We start from the raw sequence: 18,138 nt of genomic DNA, 5'->3' as shown, positions 1-18,138 counted from the left end.
GACCGCTATCGAAAGCAATTTAACGATGTTTTTGCGTGACATCTGTAAGTGAGGACACAGTAAAGGACTCTTTTTCCCGAATCAAATTATAAAACCGATTTAAAATGCATTTAGAAGAGATTTTTTTTCATGGCGTCTGAACCTGCGTACGTGTATGTATGTATATCGCATAACTCAGAAACGAGTATCTTCATAAAGTTGAAATTTTGTATGTAACAATAACATGTATTTGTGCACCTCCCCTTTTGGTTGTAATGTGAAACAAGGGTTGTAGAAAAATGAGTCAAGGGCCGCAAGTTAGTAGTCCTTGATTTATATCATTTTATATTCAAAAAATCTGCTATATACACCACACGACTTTCTTGTACGAAATATTAAATTATACGCAATTTTCCTGCATTTCATTTAAACATGTTGAATTAACAGTTGACGAATTTTGAAATAAATCTACACTCATGTCCATAAATTAAGGATAATTCGGAATCACGCGGAAATCGAACTCTAAAATAAATATATCACATGTAAAATCACTACACACATCTTCAAGAATCATATGCAAATTTCAGGAAGTAACCAAATGACACCGATGGTACGTCACAATGACGAGAGTGTAACAGAGCGATATATAAGGAATACAGGCAAAGAAGTAAAATTGTTCGCAGGCGCTTTATAAGCATTTCAGTGCAATAACCGAATAGTTATGACATAGAGACGCATTTGGATGATTTTTTACGTGGTAGAATTATCGGCCGTCTGAAATGTGGGCGTACCCAACTGAAAATATCAGACGAACTTGGAATTGCCCAGAGAGTCATTTCCAAGCTTTGGCAACGATTACAAGATGACGGTAATGTGAATAGACGTTACAGCACAGGTCGCCCAGAGTTACAACGCCGAATGAGGACCGGTATTTGGCAGTTACTGCCAAAAGAAACAGGCGGAGCACAGCCTCAGACCTGTCTCGTCAGCTCTCTTCAGCCACTGGTACGACAATTTTAAGGCAGACCGTGTACAGACGCTTAGGACAGATTGGTCTATATGCTCGTAGACCTGTCAGATGCGTTCCACTTACTGCTACTCACTGTCGCCTGAGGTTAGCCTGGAGTAGAGAGCATGCATTGTGGACACCGCAACAGTGGGCTTGTGTGATGTTTTCCGACGAGTCCAGGTTTAGCTTGTAGTCTGATTCTCGCCGGACTTTCATATGGAGAGCTCCAGGTACCCGTTACCAACAAGGAAACATCACTGAACGATACCGTTACGGTGGTGCAGGAGTGCTCGTTTGGGGTGGAATTATTCTGGGTTCCAAAACTGACCTGCATGTTCAAACTGGAACCATGACAAGCCAAATCTATCGGGACGTCATTCTGGAACAACATGTACGTTTGTTTCGGGGCGCCATGGACGCACAATTTGCGTTTATGGATGACAACGCCCGTCCTCACCGTGCAAACATCGTAAGCGAATGCCTTCAATCGGAGGATATCACCCGTATGGACTGGCCAGCATTTTCACCGGACTTGAATCCAGTAGAGACCGTGTAGGACATGCTTGGCCGACGAGTTGCAGCCCGTCAACCTCCTCCTACATGTCTACCGGAACTTCGGAGAGCATTGCTTTTTGAGTGGTGTAATATCCCCCAAGATCAGATCGATAATTTGATACTCAGCATGCTTAGGCGTTGTACGGACTGTATTGCATCGTCTGGGAGACATACACTGTATTAACAATCAGACCAAACATGTAATATTGGTTTTTTGTAAATATTTTTTTTTAATTTGCTCCAGGGAGAAAAAATCGCTAATTTTTTTAATAATATCAAACATATAGGATCTTTTTTTTTTTGCTCTTTACCTGTTGTTTAATAAATAAACTTTACAAATAAGTCACATTTGTTTTGCTTCTAACTCTTCCTTTGCCTGATTTTGCATTATCCTTAATTTATGGACATGAGTGTATTTCGTCGATAGCGCATAAACCACAGTATAGAATAAATGCAGTCTTTAAATTTCACTATATTTATTTACCAAAGCGACACTTTGGCGCTAGGTTCACTAAACAGCGCTACATCTCATTCATTTTATAACTGAGAGTGCGCAAAAATTATATCATCTGAAGAATTACCACATGTTCTATTCACATACTATAATAAATCTAAAACGATGTATAGAAGTAATTAAACAAAGAAACAGTTTTACACAGACGATTCACAGCCGCTTACCTAATCCACATGCGCTACTAATTAATTCAGTTCTCACTTCGCGGCAAGACAAAAATGCATAAAAATTCAAAATATTTTCATTAAAAATTGAAAGATATAGAAAAACACAAAACACCAAGTACAGTTAAAACAATTTTTACAGTTAAAATTACAGTTTCTAGACAAAAACAAGCAATTCGGCCGCCGGGTAAGAAGGCAGATTTTTCAGTGCACAAAACTTAAAGTTTACTTTTGGTCTCACTCGGAAAAAAGACACGGAAGTTATAGAAACTGCCTTAATTTATTAAGGACGCTATGCTTAGTCAATATGTGAGATAATTTAATAACTTAATGATAATTCCAGAATGAATTAAGCATAATTAAATTCGCAATAATAAAAGAAGACGTTACTTTGTTGTTGCGAAGCTTAGTTCCTCTAGGTTGGCAACAAATCCACTATTTTGCTAAGTTTCAAATGAAACAAATATGGCTGCTATCGTAACAAATTAGGCTTAGCCGCACTTAAACAAATTTTAAACTGTTGATAATTCTACGACTATAACATCCAGGTTAACTAAAGGCATAAAAACCTTGGTGTTACTTTGGTAGACGGTTGCACGGATTTTTGGCGATTTACGTTGGCGCAATTGTTGGCGCGATTTCTACAAACGTCAGCCATTTTGAAAAACGCTGTTTTTACGCATAGTAAAGTATTCAAAACTTTAAAAAAAAAAAAAAAAAAAAATCGTTAGAAATAATGGATTAATTTTTTTGTTGAAAATGTCGTTTTTTAAGATGGCAGGCAAGTGTAAATAAATGCATTTACTATGAGTATAAAATACTAAAGTAAGGTTATTATTACTTTCATATAGCAAAAAAGAGACTAAAACCACCGCTATAAAAACATTGTGCCAACGTTTAATTAGATTAAAATATTACTGAAATTGAATATCGAAATAAAAAACATCATCCAACATTTAAAAGAATTAGAATATTATTAAATTTAAATACTTTAAAATACGTTATATAGAATATAATATATATATATATATATATATTATATAGAATAAATACATTTACTACGAGTATAAAATACTAAAGAAAGGTTAAATTATTACTTTCATATAGCATAGAAATAGAATAAAAATACCACTATAAAAACATTGCGCAAACGTTTAATTGGATTAAAATATTACGTAAATTGAATATCGAATTATAAACCATCATACCAACGTTTAAAAGAATTAAAATATTACTTAAATTAAATACTTTAAAATAAGTAAATAAGAATGCTTCGTACACTAGAGCTAAAATGACAGCAATTAGTTTATTGTCGGTAAAAAAGGAGGAATGTCTAATAATTTTCTTACCGTTACAGCGGTTATTTCTTCCAACATGGCCACAATATCATATACGGCCGTCTCAGAATCGACTCTTCTAACGGTCTTCATCTGTGATCTACATTTTCGCACTTCATTGAAGAAACAATTAGCGACGTTTCCTTCAAAAATTTAAAATAAATTTCCTCTGACCCTTGTAAGAATTTATAAATAAATCTTTGATTAGGAAAGTCAGGCTGGCGAAAATAAGGTCGCAAAGGACAATTTTTTGATTCCGAAACCAAAAATTCTTGGTACTTATCAAAAACAACATTCATCTTTGAAGGAGACATTTTTGAAGGAATTCGAAGATATGAATTAAATTTTAAAATGGCGCGGTAATGCACAAATTTTCAGCAACCTATCAGGGAGCTGATTACAGCTCATTAATGCACAAATATTCTAAAACCAATCAGAGAGCTGATTACATCACGCCTAGAATTAAAATTATTTAAATAATCATACATAATAAAATCATTTTAAAAAAGAAATGCAAAATTAAATTGTATTTTAATTAATATTTAACAGCCATAAATAATGTTTAAAACATTAGATTAAATTTATAGATATTAAAACCAATTACTTTTAAAGTAAGGTGACGTCACTGATTACATCATCCACAGCATAAAATTTCATAAAATATGATAAAGAATAAAATTTTTATTTCAACTAAAAATGCAAAATTAAATTGATTTTTAATATTAAAAGCCATAAATAATATTTAAAACACGGAATTTATGCATAATAACACGCATTATTTTTTAAATAAAATGTCAACAAAGTATCGGTTACCATAAATAACTTATCCAGCAATGGGTTTACCATAAGTCGTATTACTCGCCAAAAGAAAAATTGCCAAAAACTCGCCAAAATCCGTGCAACCGTGTACCAAAGTAACACCAAAACCTTAACCGGGAGATAAGAACAACATAATTCAATCATTTTTAAAGCAAATAATACACAATTTACAAACATATAAGAATAAAGAAACTGACTCACTGAGCAAAGTATCAGCGTATATACATATATTCATATACCTTTGGGGCTGCCGATTGCAACCAAAATAGGAGGTGCACATCTACATATTATAGCAGTCCTATATACAAAATTTCATCGTTTTGCTACTCGTTTCTGAGTTATGCGAGATACATACGTACGTGCAGACACCATGAAAAATTCACTTCAGAATTCATTTTAAAGCAGTTTTATAATTGTTTTGGAAGAAAAGAGTTCTTTATTCTGTCCTTATATACGCATGTCACCCAAAAATATCGTTAAATTTCATTCGATAGCGGTCAAAATGGATATTTTTGTTAAAATATGATACCCGAAATTTTTCGGGATCATAATGCTTCCCTTTTACTTCGTCCAAGGAAGTAAAAGGAAATGCTGAAACAAACAATGCTTTTAAAATCTAGATGCCCTCTTGACTTTTAATTTTATTAATTAGAAAAGAATTAGTTTTTATATCTTTGCAGCGGTAGATATTTAATTTTTTATATCTAAATTTTTTTCAAAAATTATTAATGGTAAGCACTCTTTTTTGATTAAATTAAATTAGCAAATTTTGCCGACTGAACACAAAGCCTCCTATAACAAGAAAATACTGTGGGCGGAGTTTTAAATATTTTTGGTGACAAATTTTCTTGTTTAGTAGTAAAACAAGTTACCATCTTTTAGTATTAATTATCGTACCATCTTATTTATAATTGTCCTCAATTTAATATTTGTTTCAAAGTCTCCAACCTCGTATTCTCAATTGAAGATTAATCCTGAAGTTTTCTGACTGCGAATTCTTTTACCTAATTCCTAAAATACAGTCCTTTGCTTTCAGAGTGCTTCACTAGGATAGAAGAAAACGTCCAAAATGTAAACAGTGCCAGGTAAGTTTCCGCTTACTTTATTATACAATATCAAAAAGAAGCTCGTTTCTAACGTTTCAAAGTCTTATCAGCTCAATCTCTGAAAAAAGAACGTAATGCAAATTATAAAGTATTTTCTTATTATTTTTCAACTATAAGCGTTTGTATGAATTCTAATATTTAAAAAAAAATATGCATATATTGTTACAGATACTCACAGTTATTTTTAAATAAATGTTTCGGATTAAACCCAAGTACTGATAGAATGGCAATATATATTAACAGCAATTACAATTTTTGAGTATTGTGGTCAAGAAATCATAACTTTATTTCATATTGTTACGAATTTGGTATTTAAAAAGCTAATGTTAGTTCAATTATAAATTAAATGGTTTTATTTCTCGCGTAATGCAGCGCGTGACGAATATTAAAGAAAGCTAAGCCGGAAAATTGAAAATACAAGAGCGCGTGCATTAAAGAAATAAATATCTCTTTTTGATTTCGAGAAAGTACTGGAAAATTCTAGCGCGTGATTTTAAAATCTTATAAAAGGAGGAAAACCCCTCAGTTCGTAGTAGTTGCTTAGTTTGTTGTTGTTTAGAAAACTGCTCTTGTTGATTGCAGCGAATTCGCGGATTAGCTTTCTTTAGCTGTTTTGAATTACGTTCTATTGGACATTTGAGTATTTAAAAGATAACTACTGTGAGATATTGTAATACTGCATCATAATTTGAGAAAATTTAAGCATTTTGTTGTGATGATAATAAATTTTTTTTCATTTTTCATCGGACTTGTGCATTCCTTTCATAACGAACCCGTACGCACGCAACAATTTTTGGTGTCAGAAGTGGGATATTGAATGCCAATAACAAGAGCGATGGAAGAACAATTCAGGCAAATGATGACTGCATTTGCTGCTTTCCAAGAAAAGATGGAAGGAGCCGTCAACTCCGTTAAAGAAGATATAAAAGCTGTACAAGGAAAGATGGAAGCTGGCCAAACATCATAGAAGAAATTAAAGAGAAAATGGATGCTGGTCAAATATCCGTTAAGGAAGAAATGAAATCCCTTAAAGATGAGATGAAAGCGGGTCAGGACGAAATGAAAAGAAAAATTACCTACGCAATAGAAAATAAATTTGAGGCTATGGAAGGCAGAATAGACGCGGTTGAAATTAAAGTTGGACAAATTGAAGAAAACGTTTCTTCTGTGAAAGCGCAAATAGAAGACAGAGTTTCGGCCGTGGAACAACAAATAGGTTACAGAGTTGATTCAGTCAAAGAAGAAATAGCAGGAAGAGTTTGTTCCGTTAAACAACAAATCGAACAACAAATTGATGAGAGAGTTTCTGCAGTTGCCAAAGAAATAGATACTTTAAAGAAATTCGTAGCGTCGGCAGGGAGCGGGAGTGATGATTTTAAATTCTTACCGATGCCTGCTCGTCCATCTCTGAAGCTATCCACATATGATGGGAAGACATCCTGGCAAGTGCATAAGACCCAGTTTTCTATCGTTGCGGATGCCAATGGATGGGATTCCCAAGCTAAGGCCTGTCATCTCGCTGCTTCTCTGAGAGCAGAAGCAGGGGATATCCTGCAGACGCTTCCCGAAAATCTAAGGCTAGATTTCGAAGCTCTATCCGGCGCTTTGGAGCTGCGCTTCGGCGAGAAATGTTTAAAAGACTACAGCAGGCTCCAATTAAAATCCTGTCAACAGAAGCTCACCGAAACACTTCAGGAGCTCGCCACGGATGTTAAAAGGCTGTCACATCACGCCTTTTCGGAGTGCCCGACAGAAACAAGGGAAATACTGTCCCTGCAATATTTCATCGATGACATCCGGGACCCTGAAATACAGAAAGCACTGCGAATGGCGGATGTTAAAGATCTGAAAAGCGCTTTAGTGTACGCCATGAAATTTGAGGCAGCCCAGCAAGCCACTCGTAGAGACCTCCACCCAATCAGAGCTGCTCATGTCCAGGAACCAAGGCATCAAGTTACTGTTCGTCTAGAGATATAACCAGACAACTCAATGACTTAAGAAGAAACATCAGTGAAAAGAAACCGACCTTAAAATGTTGGAACTGTGGAGCTGAAGGACACATACGGCGGAACTGCAGAACACCCCAGGGCACGGATGTTAAGACCGCTTCTAGCAAGCAGCAGGGAAACTAATTAGTGGCCATCTCGCGGGGCGGAGGTTGCCAGATAAAGGAAAGCCTCAGTTTAAAGCGCTTCAGATTTCTACAGTGAGAGGCGGCAGTAATGGACTTTTCAAAATAGGACATATTAATGGAATTCCCTGCAATATGACGATAGATACAGGAGCCAACGTTACCATCATCCGAAAAGATTTGGCTCAACAACTGGGAAGCAAACTTATTTGGACGCCGCCCTGCGTTACCCTCCAGACTGTGTCCGGTGAGAAGATAAACATCGACGGTAAAGTAAACGTTAACATCATGTTTGGAAGTGTCGCTTACCATCACACGGCATATGTAGCAGAGATCACTGATTCCTGCATACTCGGATTGGACTTTCTAAGGAAATACAATTTTTTCCTGGACTTTAAATGTAACGAATTGCATTCTACATCTGAGGACATAGCCCTATTCGGAACTAATGATGGAGTGAAATCTATCCACAAAATTATAGCTCAAGACGATATCACAATACCCGCAACAACTGAGTTTTTACTTCCTGGATCCATAGCCGAAAATAGAATGTTCCGCTACGGCATCATAGAATATCCCAATAACTGTAATAGCCCAAAAGGAGTACTAGTAGCGTCAACACTCGTCGACCTATCCAGAACGGTTATCCCGGTGAGAGTAACTGAGAAGGCGAGAGTTATTAAGAAAGGTGAAATGGTTCCTGCATGTACTCCTGTAACCAGCGTTGAAAGAAAGAGTAACATCCAAGAGTCCGTGTCTTCAGAAAGCATTACATCAGAGTTACTTCAGAATGCACAATTAAGCGATGAAGAGAAGAATGCTGCCAATCGCGTCATTAAAGATCTTCAAGTTGTTTTCTCCCGCTCGTCTTCTGACGTGGGTCGAACTAGTTTGGCACAACATAGAATAGATACCGGCGATCATTCCCCGATCAAGCAACATCCAAGACGTCTACCGTTGGCTAAACAGGAAGAGGTGCGAACACTGTTAAAAGATATGGAAGAAGGCGATGTCATCGAGCCTTCAGTAAGTCCATGGGCATCTCCCATCGTCCTAGTCAGAAAGAAAGATGGCTCAACAAGATTTTGCGTTGACTATCGCCGGTTGAAGGAGGTTACGAAGAAAGACAGTTACCCTCTTCCTAGAATTGACGACATTCTAGACACTCTTTCTGGAAGCAAGTGGTTCTCAACACTTGATTTAAAGAGTGGGTATTGGCAGGTAGAAATACATCCTGATGACCGAGAAAAGACGGCATTTACTACGGGACAAGGGCTTTGGCAATTCAAGGTGATGCCGTTTGGACTGTGTAATGCGCCGGCAACATTCGAACGCCTCATGGAGATTGTTTTGAAAGGCCTTTCCTACGAAGCCTGCCTGATATACCTGGACGACATCATCATCGTCGGAAAGAGTTTTGAAGAACATTTAGAAAATCTTAGGAAGGTGCTTCAGAAACTGAAAGAAGCCAATCTGAAGCTGAGTCCCGCTAAATGCAAATTGTTCCGAAAGGAAGTGACTTACCTGGGACATGTCATCTCTGCAGAAGGTGTGCGCACAGATCCTGAAAAGGTATCAGCGGTTAAATCCTGGAAACGTCCCGAAAATGTCCATCAGCTGAGAAGCTTCCTAGGGCTTTGCACCTACTATAGGAGATTCGTGAAGGATTTTTCTTCCATCGCAAGACCCCTTCACAAGCTGACAGAGAACAACCAAAAGTTCTTGTGAACAAAAGAATGCGACGATGCATTTAACAACTTAAAGGATGCTTTAACATCTTCTCCAATCCTGACGTATCCTCAGCTCGACCGACCATTTATTCTCGACACCGACGCGAGCAATGAAAGTGTCGGTGCTGTTTTGTCCCAAGAAATAGACGGCCAAGAACGTGTAGTGGCGTACTGGAGCAAGTGCCTGTCTAAACCGAAGATGAATTATTAAGTCACCAGGAAAGAGTTGCTCGCCATAGTCAAAGCTGTAGAACAGTTCCATCACTATCTATACGGCAGAAAATTCCTGCTCCGCACCGATCATGCATCATTGACCTGGCTTTTAAATTTCAAGAATCTTGAGGGTCAAATAGCCAGGTGGATACAGAGACTCCAAGAATATGACATCACTATCCGTCATCGTAAGGGATCATCACACGGGAACGCCGACGCCCTGTCTAGACGACCTTGCTCAGAATGCTGCCGATATTGTTCCAGGGTGGAAGCGAAATACGAGCTGCTGACTCCGTCGCAAGACAAATTACAACATCAACATCGGCTGATCGAGAACCTTGGAGTGATGATGAAGTCAGGAAAGACCAGCTGGAAGACCGCGACATTAAACCCATAATTGATTTAATGGAGTCATCAAACAGAAAACCTACCTGGTAGGACATTTCTATCTGTAGTCCTACAACCAAACAATATTGGGCACTCTGGAATTCACTTCACATTAGAAACGGCGTCTTATACCGGAAATTCGAATCGGATGATGGGAAGACGTCCGATGGCAACTTATACTTCCAAGATCCCGCATTCCTGATGTCCTTAAAGAATTACATAGCAGCCCTACGGGAGGTCACTTTGGAATAATGAAGACCTTGCAGAGAGTTCATGAGCGCTTTTACTGGAATAATGCAAAGGATGTCGTGCAAAAGTGGTGCCGATCTTGCGATGCCTGTGCAGGTCGGAAAGGACCGAGGAGCCGAGGCAAGCTGCAACGTTACAACGTAGGGGCGACTTTTGAACGTATCGCCTTTGACATTCTGGGACCTCTGCCACGAACTGCTGATGGCAACAAATACATAGTCGTTGTCATTGATTACTTCACCAAGTGGCCTGAAGCTTATCCTATTCCTGATCAAGAGGCTGTCACAGTAGCTGAGGTAATGATACAGCACTGGATTTCCAGGTTCGGAGTGCCTCTTCAGTTACATTCCGATAAGGGAAGGAATTCTGCCTCGGCAGTAATCAAAGAACTATGCAAACTACTCGGCATTGACAAAACTCAAACGACGCCATTGCATCCCCAGTCGGACGGCATGGTAGAGAGGTTCAATCGAACCATCCTTAATAACCTCTCATTAGTGGTTTCCAGAAACCAACAGGATTGGGACAAGAAATTACCACTGTTTTTACTAGCTTACCGCAGTGCTGTCCACGAGACTACCGGCTATTCCCCATCACATATGCTCTTCGGTCGAGACCTTCGTCTGCCTTGTGACCGCCTGTTTAGTCGCCCTACGGATGCGCCTTCATCGCCTGAGGAACACATCCAAGATGCCCAGGCCCGGTTTGAGGGGATGAACCGTTCTGCACGAAAGCGAGTCAACTTGGCGACGGAGAAAATGAAGACCAGATGCGACACAAGAGCTACTAGACATAGATCAGACAAAGGAGACAAGGTGTGGTTGTGGAATCCGACTCGACGGAAAGGACTTTGTCCAAAATTACAGTCACCTTGGGATGGTCCGTACACAGTCCTAAACAGGCTGAACGACGTCGTGGTTCGGATCCGTAAGTCTTCGAACTCTAAACCTAAAGTCGTTCATTACGACAGGTTAGCTCGTTACTATGGCCATAGTACATAATGTAAATAATTGTAAATAGTATAATACAATGGTCCATTTTATTTTTAAATGTGTATTTGATTTGATTTGTATTTAGTATTTGATTTGCATTTAGTATTTGATAGCATTTGATTTGTTTTATTTATAGCATTTATTGTTCATGTTGTTTATTATTGTAATGTAATGCTTATTAATGCATTTATGCCACAGTTGTAAGTTTAGCTTCCTGTCCAGGGATTGTACTGCCCGGGACGTGCAGTCCTTGGGAAGGGGGCAGTGTTACGAATTTGGTATTTAAAAAGCTAATGTTAGTTCAATTATAAATTAAATGGTTTTATTCCTCGCGTAGTGCAGCGCCTGACGAATATTAAAAGAAAGCTAAGCCGGAAAATTGAAAATACAAGAGCGCGTGCATTAAATAAATAAATATCTCTTTTTGATTTCGAGAAAGTACTGGAAAATTCTAGCGCGTGATTTTAAAATCTTATAAAAGGAGGAAAACATCTCAGTTCGTAGTAGTTGCTTAGTTTGTTGTTGTTTAGAAAACTGCTCTTGTTGATTGCAGCGAATTCGCGGATTAGCTTTCTTTAGCTGTTTTGAATTACGTTCTATTGGACATTTGAGTAGTTAAAAGATAACTACTGTGAGATATTGTAATACTGCATCATAATTTGAGAAAATTTAAGCATTTTGTTGTGATGATAATAAATTTTTGTTCATTTTTCATCGGACTTGTGCATTCCTTTCATAACGAACCCGTACGCACGCAACAATATTATTTAGTCCGAATCAAGCTAATATAGAAATATTTTTATATACATTTTCTTTTAAAGATTTTTCGTTTTGAAATTTCCTAAGCATCATTTTCTCAATTTATTAAGCATCAGATGTCTACTAAGCAACTGTAACTTTACTCATCTTTTTTTTTTATTTTTTATTTTTTATTTATTTATTTATTTATTTATTTTTTTTTTTTTTTCGTTGTTGTTGTTGAAATTTTTAACGTTTTGTTCATATTTATCATCCGATTATGATCATTATAATCCTAATCGATTATTTTTGGAAATTCTTCATGGTTTGGTTATATTTAACATATGATTCAGCAAGCAGATTCGCGGCCGTTATACTTTTACTTTATGAACTAGTTGCGCGCTTTCTATTAATGAAACGCTATACGAATCCCTTTGCGTGCTATCTCACGCAAGAGGATTCGGCAAAACGTAGTTTTATTGCAGAGATTTGTACACTGCGAAAAAAGAATCTGATGTTAACACTACATGAATTCCTCGTACGAATATTAAATTATACGTAATTTCATAAATTATTCCAATTTCATTTAAACATAGTGAATTGACATTTAACGAATTTTGAATTAAATTCACTTCGTCGATAGCGCATAAACCGCAATAGAATAAATGCACTCTTTAAAGTTCACTATATTTATTTACCACAGTTACATTTCGGCGCTACGTTCACTTAACAGCATTAACATTCATTTTATAACTCAAAATGCAAAAAAAAAAAAAAAAAAAAAAAAAAAGATATTATCTGAAGAATTAGCACAAGTTCTACTCCAATACTATATTAAATCTAAAACTATGTATAAAAGAAATTAAACAAATAAAAAAGAAACAGTTTTTGGTGGATGATTCAGCGCCGCTTACCTAATGCGCATGCGCTGCTAATTAATTCAGTTCTCACTTCGCGGCAAGGCAAAAATACACAAAAATTCAAAATATTTTCATTAAAATTTGAAAACTATAAAAAAAATAAAACACCAAATACAGTTAAAACAATTAAAATGACAGTTTGTACGCCAAAACAAGCTAATAACTTAAATGTTAATTACAGAATGAGTTAAACATAATTTAATTCGCAATAAGAAAAAAAGACTACTTTGTTGTTGGGCAGCTTAGTTTCTTTAGATTGCAACAAATTCACTAATTTGCTAAATTTCAAATGTAAACAAACATGGCTGCCATGGTAACCAGAAATTAGGCTTAGCCGCACTTAAAAAACTTTTAAATTGTTGATAGTTCCACAATTATTGCATGCAGGTTAACTAAGACATAAAAATTTTGACCAGAACAGCATAATTTTTAAGGCAAAAAATGCCCAATTTACAAACATATAAAAATAAAGAAACTGAGCTCACTGAACCGTGTAACAGAGTGGATATATATACTTTTGGTGCGGCTGATTGCAACCAAAATGGGAGGTGCACATGTACATGTTATAGCAGTTTTACATAAAAAATTTCAACGTTCTGAAGCTACTCGTTTTTGAGTTATACGAGATAAGTACTTACAGACGCCACGAAAAAAATCTTTTCAGAATTCATTTTAAATCAGTTTTATAATTTTTTTTTGGGGGGGGGGAAGATTCCTTTATACTGTCCTTACGTACAGATGTTACGCACAAACATCGTTAAATTGCATTCGATAGCAGTCAAAATGGATATTTTCGTTTATCAGGTTCAATGTTTCTTCTTACCTTCTTCGGAAACATACAATGACCTGACTAGAACAGAGAGCTTACTAAAGCTATGTTCACTAATTGTAGTAAGTAGACAGGATACAGACGAAGGGTATACAAAACCCTTTATTTTTCTTTATATACAATGACTTCCGTACTTCGGAATACAATGACCCTCCACTCGGGGTCTAACGTAAAAGATATCAAAATAAAACTAAACTCTAATTTAACTTTAGAATAAGATTGGCCTTATAATAACAGGAAGCGTATGTAGCACAGAGACTGTGAACACTACAATACGTTTAATTTATCAAGAGGATTAAAACCTCTGGCCTGGAAGGCAAATAGCAACCGCGTAACTTCTAAGGTAAGCGGCCTGCTTCGAACTCACTGCTTCCTCTCTTCTGCTTGGCAAAAAGGCCACACTTAAATACTTGGCGTTCGCCAGACAACTTTGCATAAACTCCTTCACGCTTATAATTCTGGCCGGAAGTAGAAAATAAGAAGTGATAGTAAAGATTTAAAATAAAATAAACGTTAGTAAAACTTAAGATCCTTACACGTTGAAATATGATACCCGAAATTTTTCGCAATGACAATACTTCCTTTTTATCTCCTACAAGGAAGTAATAAAAATGGGACCGATCTATATCTCCCGTTCTACTGAGCCGATTGACGAAATTCAACTTTTCCGTTTTTCATGTCTCGAAAGCGCGACTTAGGATATATTTTAGATTTATATATAGCGTTGTTCTAATATAGGTATCGACTTTTTCTGAAATTACTTGCCTGTTGTTCTCCATATTTCAATTCTATGACTCAAATTATGCCAAACTGCCACGTTTTGTAAAATTCGCACAAGTAGATAAAAAAAAAAATTCGCTATTAAAATTTTAGCTTCTCAATGTTAATTGAATTATATATATACTAGAAAGCCTGGCAGTCATACGAAATGACCGCTGTTCTCTATATTATAAATTGTAATTAAAATGATTTGTGCGAATTTGTATGCTAATTCAAGCTGAATTACCCAGCCAGGCGGCAAGGACGTCCCTTTGCTTACTGCCCCACGGGGTTTTCCCCTTCTACTTGCTTAATTGCTTAAAGTAGAGTGCAATGAAGGAAACCACTGGCGGTACATTTCTTAAGAGCCACCGCTAGCTCAATAAATAAAGGTGATTTGAATAATAATTGATTTTGATTACCATGGCAGCCATCTTTATTTACATTTGAAACGTAGCAGAATAGTGGATTTGTTGGCAATCTAGAGAAACTAAGTTTCGCAACAACAAAGCAACGTCTTCTATTATTATTTCGAATTAAATTATGCTTAATTCATTCTGGAATTAACATTTAAGTTATTAGCTTGTTTTGGCGTAGAAACAGTAATTTTAATTGTAAAAAGTGATTTTTTTTTTTTTTTTGTTTTGTTTTTGTTTTTGTTTTGTTTTGTTTTTGTTTTAACTGTATTTGGTGTTTTATGTTTTCGTATAGCTTTCAACTTTTTTAATGAAAGTATTTTGAACTTTTATGTATTTTTGCCTTGCCGCGAAGTGAGAACTGAATTAATTAGTAGCGCATGCGCATTAGGTAAGCGGCGCTGAATCGTCTGCCAGAAACTCTTCTTTTTTATTTGTTTAATTTCTTTTATATACCGATTCAGATTTATTATAGTATTTGAATAGAACTTTAGGTAATTTTTCAGATGATATAATTTTTATGCACTCTGAATTATAAAATGAAATTTAATGCTGTTAAGTGAAAGTAGCGCCGAAGTGTCGCTATGGTAAATAAATATAGTGAACTTTAAAGAGTGCATTTATTCTGTTGTGCTTTATGCGCTATCGACGAAGTAGATTGAATTCAAAATTCGTTAACTTTTAATTCAGTATTTTCAAATGAAATGCAGGAATATTGCGTATAATTCAATATTCCGTACAAGGAATTCATGTAGTGTACACATCAGAATTTTTATTAAAGTTACTGATTCTTTCTTCCAGAGTTCAAAATTTAGGCTGAATCCAAATAAATTAGCACATGTTTTCTGATTAATTTTTAAAATTTGTATTTTTTAATATTGTTTATAAATTTTTCGAAAAAGTTTGTATTATAACCTATAAAATTTTGAACGTCGTAAATTTATTTCTAGGCACAACTGCAAAAATTTAGAGTTTTTATCGAAAATTTACTAACATATACAGGAATTTACATAATGAAACGTTTTAAAATTCGTCGTTTTTTTTTTTTTTTTTTTTAAGCGACAATAGCACCAAATGTGGTTTACGCACTTTGTTAAAATTATTTGAAAGTATGAGCGATCGATGACTTTTTACCTCCTCGTCTACAATGAAAAAAGAAAAGGAAAATAGGTTGCCATAAATTAAGAAGTTCGCCAAGTAAATTATTCTTGGCGAAAACTCAAAAAATACTCCAAGATAAGTTTTTGAATTTCTTCTTAAATTTCGCCCTAAATTTTACAAAATTTAATATTTAGGCATATTTTGAGTCGTATAATTGAAATGTGGGAAAAAATTGGCATGTCATTTCAGAAAAAGTCCTTCAGAAATTCATGTCATTTCAGAAAAATATTTAGGCATAATTTGAATTGTAGAATCGAAATATGGAATAAAAATTGGCATGTCATTTTGGGAAAAGTACGATTTTGTGTCAAAATACCTAAGTTAGAAGGATGTTAGATATAAATCTAATATGTATCCTGAATCACGCTTTCGAGACATGAAAAACGCAATTTGAATTTCGTCAATCGGCCCAGTAGAAAGGGAGATACAGAACTGTCCTTACCTTAAAAATAGCCTTTAAATAAAAAATATGGTAAAAGGCCCTTAATTTTCTGTCTCCTTAAATTCTCCCTTTAATTTTCTGTGTTCAACTACAATTTTCTGTTGAAAAGACATACAGTGTCTCAAAAAAGTGATGGGACACTTGTGCTTTACAAAAGGAAACTGCAATAAAATAAATTTTAAAAACATGTAAAATTTTTTGTGGGTGTGTTTCATGCTTAAATTTAGTAACAATTATTACATAACATACATTTTCTCAAAATATTAAAATATTAATTTAATAAAAATACAATTGTTTAGAACGGAGCAGAAATTGGCTCACACTTAAGTGATGGGACACTACGTACTATGCAACAAAAATCGTCTGAAGTAAGCAATAAAAATATCTTTTGGGGTATTTATTTTTACTCAAAAGCAATTGCCAATAATTTATAAAATCGTCTGCAGTATTTCTCTCCAGTTTGTTTTGGAATTTTTGTGTTTTTTAGCTCTGTGCAGCCATGAATGCTAAACGAAAAGAAACTTTGCCTGGAATTCGAAAATTAGTTATTAATTTGCATATTGAACGTGGAAAATCTATTAGAGAAACTACTAAAACAGTTAACCTGAGTCATTCAACAGTTTTCAATATCATTAAACGATATAAAAAGAATCATATGATTCAGGATAAAAGAAGACCTGGCCGACCATCAAAGTTATCCAATGGAATAAAGCGAATTATTGTTCGAAATATTTAAAAAAAATCCAAGAATGAGTGCTCCTAAAGTTGCTGCTGATTTACAAGCATTATATGGAGTAATTGTTAATTCTGAGACTAATAGAACAATAATTCGATCTACTGGATATATCGGTAGAGCAGGCCGGAAAAAATTCTTCGTAAGTGAAAAGAATAGAAAACTCAGACTGGTTTTCGCAAAATCCAACATAAATAAGAATTCTGATTACTGGAATGAATTTCTATTTGCTGATGAGAGTAAATTTAATATATTTGATAAATTATTATTAAATATATTAAATATATTTAATAATTTGGTTCTGACGGTAGAATCTTGGTGTGGAGAAAACTCAGGGAAAAATTTCGCAAACAGAACTTGGTGCCAACAGTAAAACATGGTGGAGGAGGAGTTATGGTATGGGGGTGTATGTCGTCCTCTGGAGTTGGTAATCTTCTTTTTATTGACAGTATAATGGATCAGTACAAGTATATTGACATTTTAAATCAAAATTTGAAATCTTCAGCACGAAAGTTGAACCTTCATAACGATTTTAAATTCTACCAGGACAATGACCCCAAGCACAGTGCTTTGAACGTTAGACTCTGGCTGCTGTATAACTGTCCTGAAATAATAAAAACACCCCCACATTCTCCACAATTAAATCCCATAGAGAATATTTGGCAAGAATTGGAATCAAGAGTTCGCAAACACACCATTTCTTCAAAACAACAATTAAAATCGGTGCTTCAAGAAGAATGGGGTAAAAATCACTCCAGAAATCACAAAAAAATTAGTCGAATCCATCCCAAGAAGATTAAATCATGTTTTAAAAGTAAAAGGAAATCCAACAAAATATTAAAACCTTTTAAAAAGTAAAATTTTTGGATAAATATTTGATGGAAAAGTAAGTGTCCCATCACTTAAGTGAGCCATTTTCTGCTCCGTTCTAAACAATTGTATTTTTATTAAATTA

The 18,138-nt window shown here is 35.5% G+C and overlaps 1 protein-coding gene across 3 annotated transcripts in view; it reads left to right on the top strand.

The window, feature by feature from the left end:
* Positions 1-18,138, top strand: part of LOC118195226 (uncharacterized) — a 93,338-nt gene that overhangs the window by 54,094 nt on the left and 21,106 nt on the right. For 2 of the 3 annotated variants that reach the window (XM_085814943.1, XM_085814941.1), the window contains exon 7: positions 5,414-5,462. The exons of the other annotated variant lie outside the window; for it this stretch is intronic. In XM_085814943.1, the coding sequence (XP_085671069.1) occupies positions 5,414-5,462 (49 nt within the window). The remainder of the gene's footprint in view (positions 1-5,413; positions 5,463-18,138) is intronic. 3 annotated transcript variants of the gene reach the window in all.

This window comes from Stegodyphus dumicola, chromosome 4 (genome assembly GCF_044657685.1).
Source record: "Stegodyphus dumicola isolate Sdum_Otavi_A_Nest chromosome 4, ASM4465768v1".
NCBI lineage: Eukaryota > Metazoa > Arthropoda > Arachnida > Araneae > Eresidae > Stegodyphus > Stegodyphus dumicola.
The sequence above is the reverse complement of the archived record's forward strand: the minus strand, read 5'-3'. Positions and strand labels throughout refer to the sequence as shown.